We start from the raw sequence: 19,113 nt of genomic DNA, 5'->3' as shown, positions 1-19,113 counted from the left end.
TAGTATGCTGCGTTAATTTTTACATTTCGTCCAACTCTGTGCAGGGGAAGTTTCCCGTTATAACAAAACCCTGCAACCACCATGAAGCCGCAGGGAAAACTTTCGCGGCACGTGTGGACTCAATCGACATGGTACTTAACATCCTTTGGATGATAGTAAATGGCTCGAACCAACTTGGAGTTTGACAAATAGATCCAGGTCTCGTCTAATGTGGCCACATATTTCCATTTGTCACCCGCTAAATACCGTTCATAGAGCCGTTTGCAATGGACCCTGCGTTCCCAGACGTATTTGGCTATGAGTGTGTGAACACGTGGCTTATGCTTCGCAGGCGTAAATCCTGGATGATTATCCTCTGCACAGTCGATTTGGATCTTCTAATACCCCTGGCAATGTCTTTTTGTGGCGGCGGATTCTCCTGGATCACCAACTTCTGCATTTGTCGAACTGTAGGTGCAGAATTGGGACGGGGGAGTTGTTTTCGTGACACTGTGCGCACACCGGCTTCTTTTGTCTGTGTATTTTTGTTGCGTTTGAGTACATTGGCAATACCCTTCTTGGAAATGGTGAAATCCTTGGACGAACACTGTTTCACAATTGCACTGTAGCTGTACCCGATGTTGGAAAGAGCGGTGATGTACCCCTCCAAGAATGGGTTCACTTTTGGAGGCATTTTACACCCGGAGCACTTCACTCCCTGCTACCGAATTCTCCACACAACTGGTTTCTGATTACTCTGCTGTGTTTACTGTCTGTGCGTTTCTAGTGCCCCTGGCGGACGTTCCACTTCGTTTCCATAAATATGTACCGACCTTCTGTAGAGGTTCGTAATTTAAAATTATAAACGACGCACGTACATAAAATAACTTTTATTTTTAAATTATTCATTGCAGCTTTGGAAAATTCAAGATAGCTAATAAAACTCCAACTGAACAAAGCAGTATATAAATTTTTAAGATTATATATATGTGTTACAGTTTCGGCTATGTAACACAGCCTTCCTCAGACACATTATGAGAGAAATATCCAATTTTGACGGCCTATATACAATCTGAATGCAAGATACGCCTACTTTCTCTTCATAAAACGTAAACTTTTAATTGTTCTAAAAAGTAAATTAGAACGATTAAGAAATATGGGAAGGAGAAGTTGATGAATTGGTTTAGTGGACTTATGATACATGAATTATGGGAAAATATGAAAGACAAAATAGAAAGAAAGAATTAAAAGGATCAACACAAGCTATTAGAACAGGTGTACAATAGAGAACAGCAGAAGGACAATAGTGAATGGAAAGTGTAAGTGACAAACACCTAATGAAGAGTTTCATAACAGGTGCGCGAAAAGAGAAAATGACTATATGTAATTAAAAAATTTCTTTTTAGAACAATTAAAAGTTTACGTTTTGTGAAGAGAAAATAGGCGTGTCTTGCAGTCAGACTGTATATAAGCTGTCAAAATTGGATATTTCTCTCATAAAGTGTCTGAGGAAGGCTATGTTACATAGTCGAAACTGTAACACAGATATACATAATCTTAAATATATATATACTGTTTTGGTCAGTTGGAGTTTCATTAGCTAACTTTTATTTCTATTGGTTATATTAGTTTCGCTACTAGTAACAACAACAATGGAAGAGTAATTCTCACCTAAAGCATTTCCATGTCTTCTTCTAAACCTTTTCAATGTTAGCTGTGGTTGCTTTACGATCGCTGACCTCCACCATTCTCTATCCTGCGTCATACTGCGCCATATCTTCCTTCACACAACCAGTTCATTTCTTTTTTGGTTGACTTCGCGCACGTTTCCCCTCAGTTCTTTACGATTTACGCCGTGAGTTACACATTTCTAAGATCTTCTTTTTACATGTTCGAACCATCGAAGTATACCTTCTTGCAGTTTTCCACTATTGGCTTCACCTTTAGTGATCCTCAGGTTACTTCAATCTCAATTTTGTCCTTCCGTAATATCATCTTCATATATCCACCACCATACCTTCATTCAACAATATGCAATTTATGTTCCTCTTCGTGGTTCCCGGTGGGACACTGAATCGAAAAAAGTGTAACAAATTTTTAAGGCCAGCCTGAATGAAATTTTTGTGGGTTTCCCTCATTCACAACAGGAAAATGTGGGGATGGTACCTAACAAATGGTCCCAGGCCCTTCTTTCCTAACCCATGTCTTCCTTCCTTCCAATTCCGCGGCAGTGCGATCGCCGAGGAACGACATCTCTCGTACATGACAGGCTAACATAGACATAGCTACCGAAAGTCCAGAAATCTAATTCCTAACTTAACCCCTCTTCTTCGTTGTCCAACATTTCGCTCCGTAAAATATGGCAAGTCTCATGTTCTCTCTCTCTCCCCCCCCTTTTTTTTTTAAAGTATTTGTACCTTGCAGTCATACAAGACTCATGCCATTTCTCTCCGCCTTGTCCAACTGCTGTTAATTCTGTCGTTCACATCGTTCTCTATTTCTGGTCGTGTTGGTTGATCCCGAATAATTGAATTTCTTCGTCATCGTCATATTTTCCTCTTCAGCCAATCTTACTTTTGTATTCTCGATTACATTTTTCCTGTAAGAATGATGTAAATATTCTTTCACGGATTTACTAATTCTAATCCCTTTCCTCTCCTGTGCTTCTCTCTACTGTAATTTCTCTAACAGTACTGCCTTGATCTCACTCACCAGCACAATGCCGCCCACGAATATTATATTTCAAATTGATAATTCCTGCATTTTCTTCGTAAGCTCGTCTATCGCAGCTACAAAAAAGTATGAACTAAGACTCAATCTGACGACGTCCCAATTTAACTGTCAACTTTTTTTTTTTTTTTTTTTTTTTTTTAAAAAAAGAAAGGCTATCAACCTCGTGCTTATATATTAAAGAAATCTGACGGTACAGTTCTCACTGACACGGACAGCATCTTAAATAGATGGAAAGATTTCTTTGACGATTTGGTTAACACGCATCCAAAAACTAGTGTGCGTGGAGAAAAGGAGATACACACCGCAGAACCGGTGTGTATCTCCCGGATACACACCGGATGTAGATAAAACATCCGGTGTGTATTCTATTTCTATTCCAGAACCCAATCGAATAGAAATAGAAACCACTATAAAGAAACTAAAGAAACACAAATCTCCGGATGTAGATAAAATTCCGGCTGAGTTAATTTTAGCTGGAGGCGAAAAATTGTGGAACAAGATACACAAACTCATTCTCCTTATCTGGAACAAGGAAGAATTGCCACCAGAGTGGAAAGAATCAATCATTGTTCCAATTTACAAGAAAGGCGATAAAACTGACTGTAATAATTATCGAGGCATTTCTCTTCTGTCAACACCCTATAAAATCCTTTCAAATATTCTATTAGCAAGACTGACCTCATACGCAAATGAAATTATTGGAGATTATCAGTGCGGATTTAGATGAAATCGATCAAATATCGACCAAATATTTACCATTCGCCAAATACTCGAAAAAAAGTGGGAATAAATACCCCGGTACATCAACTATTTATTGATTTTAGAAAGGCGTACGACTCGGTTAGGAGAGAAACATTATACAACTCACTTACAGAACTTGGAATACCGAGAAAGCTAATTAGATTAATTAAGATATGTTTAAATGAATTCCAAAGTAAAGTCCGGGTAGGAAAATTTTTGTCCACGAGCTTTCACGTCGAAAATGGCCTGAAACAAGGAGATGCGTTGTCGCCATTATTATTTAACTTCGTTCTGGAATACGCTATAAGGAAAATCAAAGATAGCAACCAGGGCCTAGTGTTGAACGTTATTCACCAGGTTATGGCATATGCTGATGATGTAAATTTAATAGGGGATGATAGGAGAACAATAGTAAGAAATGCAGAGATCTTATTAAACGCTTGCAGGGACATGTGTTTAGAAGTAAATGCAGAGAAAACTAAGTACATGGAAGTGCGTCGGGACCGGAATACAGCAAATTATGGATGCGTTAAAATATTAAATAATACTTCTGATAAAGTGGATAATTTCAAATATCTAGGATCAATATTAACATACGAAAATCATATTAACGAAGAAATTAAATGTCGACTAAAAGCAGGGAATTCGTGTTACTATTCGGTTCAAAATCTCTTGTCGTCGCGAATTCTGTCGAGGAATTTGAAGCTTAAAATATACGAAACGATAATCATGTCTGTTGTTTTGTATGGCTGCGAAACATGGTCACTTACTCTGAGGGAAGAACATAGACTGAAAGTATTTGAGAACAAGATCCTGAGACGAATATTCGGACCTAAGAGGAACGGGAATGGGGAATGGCGGAAACTTCATAACGAGGAACTACATAATTTATATGGTTTACCCAACATTGTTAGGGTCGTCAAGTCTAGGAGGCTTAGGTGGGCGGGTCATGTAGCTAGGATGGAAGAAAGTAGAAACGCTTTCAAAGTGTTAGCGGTAAGACCAATCGGAAAACGACCATTAGGAAGACCTAGGCGCTGATGGGAACACAATATTAAGATGGATCTCGCAGAGATTGGAATACAAAGTAGAAACTGGGTGCAGTTAGCTAAGGATAGAAGTCAATTGAGAGCTTTTGTGAACGCGGCATTGAACCTCCCGGTTCCATAGGCCATAGAGTTAGTTAGTTAGTTTTTGTTATTCTACATGCACTCTTCCCCCTTGTCCTACATCATACATATTTTGAGAGGGGGCTGCGATGGCTCAGTGGTAGAGCGTTCACCTCTGGTGCATGGGGTCCCTGGTTCGATCCCCGCTCAAATCAAGTGGAGTGGTGGACAAAAAAGGTGTGCATGGTTTTCTCGGAGTTTTCCCGTTTCCTCCCACTTTCCTCCTTCCCCAATTTCACTTATTTGTCATAAACACCGTCTCCTTTAGCCTAGCTGCCATAACTGTGGGACGTAAAACTGAAAGATTTCATTTTCATACATATTTTGAATTTAACAGATGCATATTTTTGGAACACACTTTTTCCTAATTGCCCACCGAATTAGATCCCGTGGCACGTTTTCTCTAGTCTAACGAAGACCATTTGGTGATCCTTCTCGTTATCTCTGTACTTATTCATTAGCATCTAAAGTATACGTATGAATAAATTATATCCTTATTCATAATTGAATTTTCTTAAAAACTCAGTTTCTGGAAGAACTACATTATTGATAACTACCCACCAGAAACAATGATCACGAGTTGCTAAAGACATTTTTCTCTTTATAACTTTATCAATCATTCCACATTAATTAATTATGAAGAGATTATTGGAATGTAATTCACGTATTAATCGTAATTTTATTCGTGACCGTTATTACAGTTTTGTCAAATATTAAAAACTGCAGCTAGTCTTCAAATACAACCTCCAACCTCTTCAAATGAATGGCTCAGGGAAAGAAATTGTTAATCACAATTTTATAAATTTTGCAGAATAGCCAAAATAAAATCGGCGCTTTCCAATCTGAGGACGCACTTTTCTCTCTTAATATCCTGGGAATTATTATACTGCTCCTTTCAATACTTCGTCATCATTTAGGTCCCAATTCAACCAATGTAAATCACTACTACACCGAAAATTGGAAAAATGTAGTTATAAAGTTCTTGATATCAACGCTCTCTCAGTAAAAACTGCAAACTTACGATTGTTTGCTATTTTGACAAATTAACTGATGCATTTAGTATCATCAACTGCTGGATAACTCATATTATTTTTCCAGATTATATTTGATTAATGTAAAAGGGTTAAGAAAAACAGAATTTCAACATCCTTTTTTTGATCTTTTACATTCAAGAGTCGAAAGGAGAGAAGAAAATATGGTATTCGTGGGAAATAAAAAGTTTAGATTTCGACGGATTTACACGTTTCATAGCCAATACATACCGAAAAAGTGATTTTTCGACACATGTCCGTCTGTTCGTCCTGCTGTACAGTACATTCGCCTACAGGCCATTCCATTCAACGTATCGAGACCAAATTTTAAACTTAAGGTTTTATGAGATTCTTCAGGCAGGGAGGGGGGTCGAATTTTCTTCCTATCCCTAAAATTAATGGTAGTTGATTGAAGAGTGGAAATCAAAATTTGCGATATTCTCAAAAACGACTCACGCGATTTTGTTCACATCTCAGAAATAAATATTTCATTAATAACGTGAATACGATATCTCATTTGTAAAAATGAAATCTTTCAGTTTTACGTCCCACGACGGTTACCCCCTAAAGACGACGAAGATTATGGGAAATGAATGAAATGGCGGAATGAAGAAAGTGGGAGGAAACGGGAGAACCCCGAGAAAACCCACGAGCACGGTGTTTGTCCACCACAAAGTCCACACGGCGCGATCTGGGATCAAACCAGGGACACCAAGCACCGGAGGTGAACGTTCTACCACTGAGCCACCGCTCCCCCTAAACTCATTTGTACTAAAAAAAAAATATATATACAAGGGGTAGTTTATTCTTGGGGGTGAGTTTTTTCCCAACGATTTTCTCAAAAATGACATAGCAGATATTGCTCATATATTATAAATAAATGTTTCATTAATATCCTAATAATATGGCGTATCTCATTTGACCTGAAAGAAACCTACCAGGAGTAGTGTATTCTTTGAAGTCTTTTTTTTTTTTTTTCTCGGACGATTTTCTGAAAAACAACTCACGCGCTTTTCGTCACACTACATTAATAACTCTACAATACTGTGGAAATTACTTCTTACAAATAAATTTACGAAGGGTATCGGTATACAAAACCACGCTCACGAATTCTGTTTATCATTTTACTTACAGACTTCTTTAATTCCTGACCTTTCTTTAAGCTTCCATAGCTTTCGACTCTCCTCTGGAGTTTTGGTCATGGAGGTTAAAAACAGGAAGGAGAAGAATAGAAACATCAAGAAAGAAAAAAAAAAATGGAACGGACTCACCAAAGAAAGAGCTGTTGTACTGAAACACGTTGTCAAGTACGTCAGCGTTCAACGGATGAAAATGATGCACAAATCACAGAAATCAAGAGTTACAGAAATCTGTAAGTGGAATGATTACAACGGGTAGTTTACTCTTGGGATAAGATTCTTTTCAGGCTACTTTCTCGAATATGACTCAGGTGATTCTGGTCAAATTTCATAAATAAATATTACATTAATATTCCTATGATGCTACATAAATAACTTTCATGAAAATATCCAGAAGGGGTAGTTGGAGTTCTTTTATTTATTTTTTTTTATTTCTTAAATAGGATGTGATATACGATTTTTGCAATTTTGTTCTTCTATACACTAATATTTCATTAGTAATCCTAACATATAATGGAAAAATCTACTTTTAGGGGTATTCATCAGTTGGTGGCAATAATATGTCTAAATTTTTTACAATAATAAACAATCACAGAAAATAAATTATGAGATATTCAACAATAATTTGACACGACACATCAATTAATTGGTCAAAATAGCCAACAATCATAAAATTACAGTTTTGAGTGTTTCACAAAGTGGCTGTAACAGTTATAGACATGCTATCTAGGATTAATTGTGTGGAAAGATTTAATTAGCGTTTATGTGCATACGTGAATAATAAAGCGTCATTTATTTCCTTTAAGTCTAGATTCTAGAAATGAGAAGACAATTCAAACTACAAAGAAAAAAAAATCTCTTTTCAACTCATAATCACTATTTTTAGAGGGAAGATCTCTCAAAAATGTAGTTCCTCATATAACGCAATTAAAAAATATATCGAACTGAAAGTGGCGAAAGAACGTGAGTGAAAGTGCATGCGGATATCATTATTCACATGCATGCTTATAGACTTTTATTATCACTACTTGGTATGCATTCTATTGTTTCGTTAAGTAACACCCAGGGCTATAGTCAAGGGTACACGGCGTATACCCTCTGCTTAATCTTAGTTATTAGAGTGTGCCTTCTGCTTCAAAGCGTATAGTACTTTTTACTCTTGTTTCGTTTATATTTATTTATTTATTTATTTATTTATTTAATCGGGCGGGCTAGGCTTTAATGTAAATGGAAGGGAACTAAGTGAAAAAGAAATAGAAAAAACCAAAGAACTTCTTGAATTTTGGTGGAAAAAGAAAATGGAAAACGTTAAATGAAAAAAAAAAAGCAGTATACTTACTTTTCTTTTTTTTTCTTTTTTTCAGGATCCAAACTTCCGAAGAGAAGGAAGGAAAATACCTTGAACCTGAACCTGAATGACACCAATGATAAAGTGACTATAACACCTTTTTTCTGTTCCTTTTCGAAGTGAGTTGGTTCCTTCTTCATACCTACACCAATTTATGTTTTTAATGTTGTGCTTTAAGTACGGAGTATTATCAAAGAAATAACATCAAATGCTTTTAGACTATAAAACGTAATGTACTCTTTATATTTTAATTTAATTAATTAATACATACGATTTACATTATTCATTAAAATGCCTTCAAGTCTCTTACGACAGTCATAGATGACCATAAAACAGCGTATACCCTCTGAAAATTTTAGAACTACAGTATTGGTAACAACACTCATAACTAAGGCCCGGATTTTTATGTAAAAACATATATTTTTTTTTTCGAAAAACGTGCATGCCCAAAACAAAGTTTATTATCCCAATTAAGAGTCTGCAAGTGTAAATTACAAATTTTATTTCACACAAAAATACCTATTTTTCGAAAAAAAATGTAAATAAATATTTTGGACATTTTTGTTATAAAAACATTTTTTAATAATTTTCCGTTATTTTATTCTAAATTTGACAACGATTTATTATTTCGCTCGAAAGAAATTAACATAGGAAAAAAATAGGTTACATAAATCTATCCATCGTATTTACAAGCTGTTTCCCACCTGTAGAAACAGCGTCGTCTTAAATTCTGCTTATCAGCGCTGGGGTGACTTATGCCAAACAAAGAGCTTCTAAAGGAGTGCTTTGTACTTTGAAGCCAAAACTGAGGAAGGGGGGGGGACGAGTGACCATAGATGAAGGGGAAGTAATCGTAGGCACAGCACTGCTAGTCCTTAAAGAACTTTCGGTTACGAATCAGGTGACAATTGACAGGCTGTTCGATGAATCTTTGCACATTTTGTGGCCGAATGGTGCGAAATACGACAATGTTTTGCTTTTCCTGACTGATGGTGCTTCTTATATGAGGGAAGCTGATGAAGCTCTTTCCATATGCTACCCTAACATGATTCACATGACATGTGTCGTACACGCCCTACATCAATTGTGTGAAAAAATCCGAACCGTTTATCCTAAAGTGGACAAGTTAGTGTCAAATGTGAAAACATTTTTGTAAAATCGCAAACTAGAATTGAGTTTTTCAAAGAAACAAATCCCGATCTTTCACTTCCTCCAAAAGGTGAGATACCTGGCTTAATGCAGTACTATATTATGCGGATCATTTTGAAGCATTTGTATCTGTAGTACCTAAACTAAACCCAGACGATGGTTCATCCTTTTGGTAAGTGACAGTAGCTTGAAATGTGACTTGGCTTTCATATCTCCCAATTTCGGTTTCTTGACTCACTCTATAAAGAAACTAGAAACTACGGGAGATTTATTGAGTACTTCGGGTAAAGAAGTATAGTGCATTGAAAGAAAGCTGAATGTTCTTTCTGCTTCGAAAGCTGAAGAAGTAAAAAAAAGAATTTAAGGATTTGTTTAAGAAAAAGATTGGCTATAAAACCCTATGTATAATATCTGAAGTATGGGAAGGCCAAAACACGAGTGAAGTTGTTGGTGTGAATATTCATGATATGCCTCTTTTCAAGTACGTTAGGTTAACATCATGTGATGTAGAACGTTCCTTTTCTCAATATAGGTCTAAGGCATTATTCCGTGACAATAGGCATGGCTTTACGATAGACAATTTGGGAAAGACGTTAGTTATTCACTGCAATGCTCATGGAACTTCGACATGTGATGAATAGGAGCTATCAGTACCAGTACCAGTACATTTATTATTTTTTTTATGTCGGGCGTTTTCCCGTACTTTTCCATGTTATTTTTTGTTAAATATTTTTTTAATTTTTAGCACATAAAAATAAATAATTTATAGTTTTTTAGCACATAAAAATCCGTGTTCTACTCATAACATATATATATTTTACTGAAAAGCAAAATTATAATGTACAGCGTTGTTTAAAGACTTTCCCCACCCATCTCTACCCAAAAGGCTATATTCGTTTATGCCTTTTGCACAGACCATGCGCGCAGAAACTTATATTACTCTAACTTGAAGAATCTAAGAAAATTAGCATAAGAAAACAATTACTTCGATTTCATTTTCAGTTTATCGTTTCTTTTATCAGCGAAGCTATATGAGACGTGGACCTGCAGCTTAACGTTGTATTCGAGAATCGAACCCAAGTCTCCCACGCCAAAGGCGCATACGCTAACCGCTTACTCATAAGGATGCTGAACAATTATTTCGAGTGTTGCACTTAAATCTAACGGCCAGAGTGTAAGTCCAGAAGTATGAAATAATACGTAAAATTTTCAGGAAAGAAATAATTATGAATTGGTTAATCCTCGAACCCTAACAAAACAAGTTTACTGTGATATTTTGAGACGTGGAAAGCAGTGTGTTGTTGGTACTACTTTGAATGGAGGAATGCTGACGTCAGACATTACAGTGTAATGAGGAATTTAGTTCCCCGCATCGAGAGTTTGAAGTTCCATATGACGGATGTGACATTTCGATATTGAGTTTTATAAGAATGTGTGTTGATGAAGAAGAGTTATTAGGTACTGTGGAGTGGCACGGATTATTGAAATTGAGCAGAAAGTAGAGGTGCAAAAAAGCCGGCTTTTTTGAATCGATGTTTTTTTTTTTTGTGAAAAAAAACAAGAATTTTGGAAATTTTGGCTTTTTTCATTTTCATGATTTTTCTGTCTAAATAGCTTTCTTATAGTATGCTCCAAAGTTAAATAAGATTCCATTACCTAAATGCCATATTTCGCTCTGGAATTCACCATCATGATGGATGGAGCACATGGTTTATGAATTAAAGTAAACATAAAGTACGTAGTATTTGAGGGCAATTTTAGACGCTATTTAACTTTATTTTAACTTCTGAATTATCGACATTTTTTTTCTTCTTTAGATCACTTCTTTTTAGCCATCCGTGTTTCACTTCTTAGAACTTAATACTCTAGCTTCTAGCACATATTTAAACTTATGTTTCTCAATATATCCGTCAGAGCGTACGTTTTTCAATATATCTGTCAGAACGTACTTCCACATTTCCGTTATACTGTAGCTGTGCAGTGATTTAACAATAATTTTTCGGACACAACCTTGAATACCATTTGATAGAAATAATCAGTATCGGATTTAGAAAAATATTTTTCTGAATAATGTTTGGTTTTTCTAAAAATTTCTAACTTTTATTTAAGAGGAGCTTAAGTTTATGAGTACAGGCATTACAAATATTTGGTTTCGTTTGTATATTCAGCTATAATCTTCCAGATACAACCTTGAAGACCATTTTATACTGATAATCAGCGGCGGATTTAGAAAAGCATTTTGGGAGGGGCTTTTCTTATTAATGCTTAGTTTTTCTAAAAATTCCTAATTTTTTATTTGAGGACAGCTTGAAGTTTATGAGTAAAGGCAAAACTAATATTTAGTTTGTTTTAGAAATTCCGTAATTTCGGGGTAGAGGCTTCAATCCAAAAGACGTCCCCACCCTAACCCTCTTCGCAAATCCAACACTGCTGGTAATTAGTAATAACAAAGAATTAAAAAGTATTAGAAAGGAAGTCGGCCAGGACTATCTCTACATTCACAGATGGAATTAAGAAAAACTTTTGTCAAAATGGTCGAATGCGGGGTTGAATCCTGGTCTTCACGATAGAAGCGCGGAAGCTAACCACTCACTCGTGTTTGTTGTGCAGTTATGCTTAACTTAAATGTATTCTCTCTCTCTCTTTCTCTATGGCCACAAAAGCTCTCCATTGACTTCTGTCCTTATCCAATTCAATCCAGTTTCTACTCTGTATTCCTATTTCTGCTAGATCCATCTTAATATTGTCCTCCCATCTGGGCCTAGGTTTTCCTAATGGACGTTTCCCGATTGGATTCCAGTTAAAACTTTGAAAGCGTTCCTACTTTCTTCCATACTGGCTACATGACCTGCCCACCTGAGCCTCCTAGACTTGATGACTCTAACGATATTTGGTAAACCGTATAAATTATGTAGTTTCTCCTTATGAAGTTTCCGCCATTCCCCATTCCCATTCCTCTTAGAATTCGCCAAAATGGTCCAAATATTCGCCTTAGAATTTTATTCTCAAATAATTGCAGTCTGCATTCTTCCCTCAGCGTAAGCGACCATGTTTCACAACCATAGAGCGTAACAGGCATGATTATTATTTTATATATTTTAAGTTTTAAATTCTTTGACAGAATTCGCGACGACAAAATATTTTGAACTGAATAATAACACGAATTTCCTGATTTCAATCGACATTTAATTTCTTTGTGGGTATGATTTTGGTCTGGTAATACTGATCCAAGATATTGGAAAGTATCCACTGTGTCGAAAGTATTAATTGATATTTTAACGCATTCATAATTTGCCGTATTACGATCCTTGTGAACTTCCTTGTATTTAGATTTCTCTGCATTTACTCATGTCCCTGCAAGCGTTTAATAAGGCCTCTGTATTCCTTTCAATTGTTCTTCTATCAGATTTACATAATCAGCATACATCATAACCTGGTGAATACCATTCAACTCTAGACCCTGGTTCCTATCTTTGATTTTTCTTATAGCGTACTCCGGAACAAAGCTGAATAATAACGGCGATAACGCATATCCTTGTTTCAGGCCAATCTCGACGTGGAAGCTCACATTTTTCTACTCGAACTTTACTATAGGATTCATTTAAACACTTAATAAATCTAGCTTTTTCGGCATTCCAAATTCTGTTATACAATGTTTCCCTCCTAACCGAGTTATAAGCCTTTCTAAAATCAAAAAAAGAGTTGATGTACGGGTAATATATTCCCATTTCTTTTCGAGTATTTGTTGAATGGTAAATATCTGGTCGATTTCGATTAAATCCACACTGATAATCTCCAATAATTTAATCTGCGTATGGGTTCAATCTTATTAATAGAATGTTAAGAGAAATGCTTCGATAATTATTACAATCAATTTTGTTGTTTTTCTTGTGAATTGGAACAGTAATTGATTCTTCCACTCGTTTTAAATGTATTCCATAGTTTTTCTTTTTTGTAAAAAAAAGAAAAAAAGAAAAGAAAAGAAAAGAAAAGAAAAGAAAAGAAAAGAAAGAAAAAAATTCGTAACGACATGTTGAATTTTCTTGTTAAAAATTCAGAAACTTCAGGACTGGGTAAACCGTGATGGTAGTTATATATTCTACAGCCTAGGAAACTATACGCTCATATAAACCGTCTATTACGTGTATGATCCATGAACAGAAAATTCGATACTTTCCCGATTCTGAACAAGCTTAAGAAACAGTCAGTGCATTACAGAATTCGGCATTCAAAGATTTCGCAGATCCGAAGCACCTGATAGGTGATAAGAGATTATTACGTATGTGATCAATCAGTGAAAAATTTGTACGAAATATTCATACAGTGTATTGTATATGGAAGTTAAAACTTAACTGAAAAATTTCAAGAATGTACAGAACCATCCGAAACGAAGCTCTTGATGTGCAGATTTCTATCATGATTTTCTTTATTTTGCTTCAAAAAGAGGGTGTGTTACATTTTGAAGTAAAAATACTACATACAATTTCAATAGTTATTTGTTTATCATTTTTTTAAAAGTACTTATTGTATATAAGACGTTAAAATATTATTACATATATTGGTTAATCCTTTGGAATTCATAATGTAAATATGTTAAGAATTTTAAAAAATCATTTTGAAATGCATTGTTTATTTTCCAGGTTTCATATTATCTGCATCAACCACTAATTAAATGAATTTTTTTGAAGCAGAGAAGCGAAACAAAGTCTGCTTTATTAGTTTAAAGCAAAATTTTCAAAAAAGCCCAAAATTTCCCAAGTAAAAAAGCGAAGCAGAAAAAACCGAGTTTTTTTTTTCCCAATAAGCCGGTTTTTTCCGAGCCCTTGCATCTCTAGCAGAAAGTAAGGCAAATGGAGGAAGGCATTGAAAATAAACGAACGGAGGAAGAGTTACATATTCAAATGTGAAAATTGTGTACATGATGTGAAGTATCATTCGCAAAAGTCGGCAGTGAAAGGGATTTCTTCAGACACAAAGTTGTTAATAGATATTGGTGCAAAATTGAAAAGTATAGGGGAGATCTCTTACTTATTCAAGGCCTCTACGAGAAACGACACACTGATCTATATTTTCCTGAAGCCAGTGTTAGAATTGTACAAACCGTGAAGGTAACTAATAGCACTGAATGTGCTTAAGTAACTAGCCTAGTGTTTTCAGCGACATCTTCGTTTACAAGCATACACACTGTCGCTGATGCTCCTGTGCTCTTCGGATATAACTTCTTGGGACCGGGAAGGTTCTAGATTACTGGTCCCCCATGTAGGTTAGTAGCTGGGTGGGTTTGTTTCTGTACTAAAGTTTATACATTTAATTTACACAGTATTGCCGAGCGAGCGTTAGCGAGTGAAGGCGGGTTAGAGTCCCGCAGGGCACGTTGCTTTCTGTCTTTATTACTGCTCAGTGGGAAGGGGGACCAGTAATCTAGAACCTTGCCCTTGGGACCCTCTGCTGCGTTACTGCTCTGACTCAAGTAGATAGCTGTGGTGCTTATTAGTGACCACCTAGCACAGATTGGTTTGTGGTTGTCACATTGTAGCTTTTATGCACATTTTCGGACGCAGTATTTACAAGCTAAACGGTAAAGGGGTTTAACTTTACAATGCCCGCTCTAGCTGGTATATTCACCCAAAAACGAGATATTACGATCTATTAAATTTATTCCCTAACCTTAAGCTAACCCGTTCCTACCCCTACCCTCTCATCCCAATCTTACTTTGCGCTACCCTACCCTACTCTACTATATCCTTTAACAGCGGTCTTACTTATCGATGTGCAACTGGAGGGTGTATTGTAAAGTTTACCCTGGTAAAGTTCTCTTAAAGCGAATGTGGACCGAGGAATTATTGATAAACTTTTTCTAAGGTAGTAGCAATAAATTTCCTGATAAATGACACAATTTTAACGTTTTGAAGCTTAAAAATACTGCACCTATTCTGCGGTACAAAAGTCAGATCTAACCTACACTGAATCGGGAAGTGTTAGACTGCAGTAAGTATGGACCTTTTCTGTGAAAATTCAGTGCTTTCTCTCGTGTCTACGGAAAGTTAGCAACTGGAACGGGTATTGTTGAGTTGACGCAAATTGCCTTCTTCAGACACTTATTATCTATCTAAGTTATTTAAATATTACACGTAAAATTTTCATTTTATAATCTGAATATTTTCCATCAAAGTTGCACATGTCGGGGCCCATTTAAAAAAAAAAAAAGTACAAAGTTTAAAAAAAAAAGTTACTGCACTGAATGCACAAACCTTGGGGACAATGACACTGAGCCAATTGACGAAAGATATAAAAATTACTTTTTCTACGAACAAAAACAAATTAAATATACATGGTTAGTAACTTCAACGGATAGTAAAGCAGATATCAATATGTGTCACGTAAATAAAACAAACGAAGAAAATACAATAACACTTCTTTAGCCAATACAACTAAACATACCATGCAATGCACTGACCGCGTCGTCTGCTAGTTAAAAAAATAAACAGAAACAAACTTGCTCTTCACTGTTGCCAGCTGCAACGATGAGATTCGAGATACGTCTCTCTCAATATTTTGATGCTCCAGTAACTCGTCAGCTGAGCAATACAGACGGTAAAATAGGGATATATACTTGTAGAGATGAATGGTCCAGGAGAATTCGGGAACAAAATAAGTAAACACAATCGAAACAATCACTTCATGTGGAACACTATGTCGAAGATACTATATATTACAAGCTGCTATGAATAACAAGAGCACTACACTGTTGATTACTTTGACACTATTACAAGTCGTAGTTGTTCATTATGTAGTATTGTAGCAGATGATAAAGGACGAGGTGGTTTTCGTTAGCTAGTAAGAAAGACACTGTTACGGGGCTAGTGAAATAAACAGAATGAATGACTGTGTTGAGTATCGGACGGTAACCAGGCGTAAGAGAGCACTGAAAGGTCAGGTGGTCAATAGAACCTTCATTTTTTCCTACAATAACACAAACGTGAGGGATGCTGCTGCTGTTTATATTGCTGGATGGGAGTATGAGCAGTATGAAGACGAAGGCGAGAATACGAGATACGTCATCATTCATGTTTTGATTTTGTCGGGGAGCAAGCAGTTTTAATTTCTATTGCAATTCGTCGCAAACAAAAACTACTGACGCACACCCATACGGCGTAAGACCCATAGTATGATATCAGATATATTACTAATTTCATTAATATTTTATGTGATAGTTAGCGAATGAATTACGCTCTTTACTGGAAAAAATATAGAATTTCACTTAACTGTAAATAGAAGTTCATAACAGGTTTTGTACTTTTTTTATTTCGATTCATAGCTGTGAGCATAGGCGCCTGAGCCATGGGGCAAAAGGGGTAATTTGCCCCCCCCCACTTCCCAGACTGGGGGGAAAACAGCATTTTGCTCCCCCCACTTTCGGGGCACCAAACAATATCCAAAAAGTCGTGCCTTCAGGGAAAACTACCTCTCAAATACAAAGCACTGAAATAAATTGCTAAGTGTATATCATTTTTAATTCTCTCTCTCTCTCTCTCTCTCTCTCTCTCTCTATATATATATATATATATATATATATATATATATATATATATATATATATATATATATATATATATATATATATATATATATATATGTCAGGTGTCAGGTTTTCATCTATAATGTTCAAGATGCATATGCTTGGGTCAAAATTAGTGAACCATACATAGGCAACAGCTGGAAAAGAAAAATTCAAGATTCTGAGATTTTGGTAAACCATGGATACAAAGAGCTAGATTCCAGCATTCTTTTAATGCTAGGTCACTTTTAAAATGCGCATGTCCAAAACAATGTGGAGGATTAAAACAACTGCAGATGGAAAAGTGGGTACAATAACCTGTCAATCACATCCTCAGGGTGTCCCGTGCCGCATTAGAAGAAAGAACATGGTAGAAAAGCGAGGTAAGGTCAACTTCTGCCGGTATCTGTGAAGCCAAAGTAAAGTATAGGAGGAGGGTGGCCACTTCTGCTATCAAGTGACAGTCCATGTTGATCTGTTGATCTTTTAACTTCCGAACAAAGCATGCTTTTAATGCTAGTTCAGTTTACGGTACAAGAGAGACTCTCACCAATCTTCGAACAGATGAACATTTTGACAGGGTTTGGACTAATGCAACTACAAAAAGAGAGTTGTTAGGCGTGGAAGAACCAATTCTGCCGCGTCAGCGAAAAATTCCTAGACGAGTGGACGATGGCTCTCCAAACCACACTTTTAATGATGTGAAACACTTATATAAAGTAGAAATCTGGTATAGACTATTGGATATAGTTTGTGGTGAGATCGAAAGACGGTTTTACCAACAGGACGTGAATACAGCGTTACACACAGAGAAACTTATTGTGAAAGCCGCATGTGGTATACAATATGAAGGAGAACGGAGATATGTACTTGATACATATAACGATGATTTGAACGAAAGTAGACTTCGAGTTCAGCTAAGAATGTTTCGTGATGTCGTTATAAACGATGCCAGAGATGTTGTTTCAGTGCAAGACGTCGTTGATATTTTAAGTAGCATGGGGAATATGTCATACCTCTTCTCTGAAATTAAAACTTTGCTGGAACTACATTTACTTTTACCCGCCACAACGGCTACTGCTGAAAGATCGTTTTCATCTCTGCGTCGATTAAAGACCTATCTTAGAAGCACTATGACTCAGAGTAGACTTAATCATGTTGCTGTTCTTCAGATTCACCAGGAAAGACTTGACAAATTAAATGTGCGTGATATAGCATATGAATTCGTATTAAAGACAGAAATCCGCAGAAAAAACATTTGGTTGTTTCTGAAGCCAAAACTATTGTGTATATGTGGTGAGTGATAGTGATATAGTTTGTGACTTTTTTTATTGTATAAACAGCTTCTACTGTATCTTAAAGATTTCGAATATTTGGTGTTTATATATATTTTTACAAGACCAGGAATTGATCATTTTCAAGAAAGAAATCATAAATTTACGTAAGTAATAAACATATTACTTTTTTACCATGGTAGAGCAATGCAGTAATTTAGTATATAATTAGTTCGTTCTTGTATAATGCTTTCAAAAGGCAAAATTCATTTCTAATTCGATTAGCAATGGTTGTTCATGTTGCTGTACATAGTGAAAAATTGTTTTGACTTCTGGGCGAGTATTTTTTTGTTGTGAAATTCATCGAATTATCGATGCCTTGTGTAGTAAGAGAGTTCCGTGAGGATTTTTTTTCTTCGGTGAAATCTCCCAATGTTTTCGGATAATGTTCCCATTAAGGTGTCGAAAATTTTAATCAACCGAAAACCATTAGTAATTGAGGTTAGCGCAATTTATTTGTTGATTGCACAATTTAATGTCATTGTTATCAGAACATTCATTTACAATAGTGTGTTTTCTTCGTTGGGGTCTTATGTAGCACAATTTGTAGTCTCCCTTCCCGATAGGATGCTCAACAGTGATCGTCTTCTCGTACGAACAGCAACCATGATTGCTGTAGACCACAAATAAAAATTGAAGCTATGCTTATCCTCAAAGCCAATGACAGAAAGAATTATTATTATTATTATTATTATTATTATTATTATTATTATTATTATTATTATTATTATTATTATTATTATAAAATTCACTTAATGTTTATTGGCCAATTTTGCCCCCCCACTATTTACATGTGTTAGGGGCCTATGGCTGTGAGTAATAAAAACAATGATACCCAATAAAGAATTTCATTCCGTCTGTCTTTCGCAAAAATTACGGAGCGTAAAGCAACACAAGCAATGCAAAAATTAATTATAACTGCAAAGCCGATA

The 19,113-nt window shown here is 35.9% G+C and overlaps 2 protein-coding genes across 5 annotated transcripts in view; one reads left to right on the top strand and one right to left on the bottom strand.

Moving 5' to 3' along the window:
- LOC145678833 (ankyrin repeat and SOCS box protein 1-like) overlaps nucleotides 1-16,230 on the bottom strand; it is a 125,694-nt gene extending 109,464 nt beyond the window's left edge. Inside the window, exon 1 of one of the 4 annotated variants that reach the window (XM_081749388.1) lies at nucleotides 15,731-16,230. The gene's annotated coding sequence lies outside the window, so the exon portion shown is untranslated. Of the gene's footprint in view, nucleotides 1-1,650; nucleotides 1,934-15,540; nucleotides 15,697-15,730 lie in introns of those variants that run through there. The other 3 variants (XM_081749385.1, XM_081749386.1, XM_081749387.1) reach the window with 3 other exon arrangements.
- On the top strand, nucleotides 803-18,151 carry LOC145679619 (zinc finger MYM-type protein 1-like). Its single transcript, XM_081750195.1, has 2 exons — nucleotides 803-823; nucleotides 17,351-18,151. The coding sequence occupies exons 1-2, from the start codon at nucleotides 803-805 to the stop codon at nucleotides 18,149-18,151; spliced, it is 822 nt and encodes a 273-aa protein (XP_081606321.1).
- The last annotated feature ends 962 nt before the right edge of the window (nucleotides 18,152-19,113 follow it).

Source organism: Thermobia domestica, chromosome 2, assembly GCF_964235325.1.
Source record: "Thermobia domestica chromosome 2, izTheDome1.hap1.1, whole genome shotgun sequence".
Taxonomy (NCBI): Eukaryota; Metazoa; Arthropoda; class Insecta; order Zygentoma; family Lepismatidae; genus Thermobia; species Thermobia domestica.
Note: the sequence above shows the minus strand (reverse complement) of the source record. Positions and strands in the feature narration are given on the sequence as shown.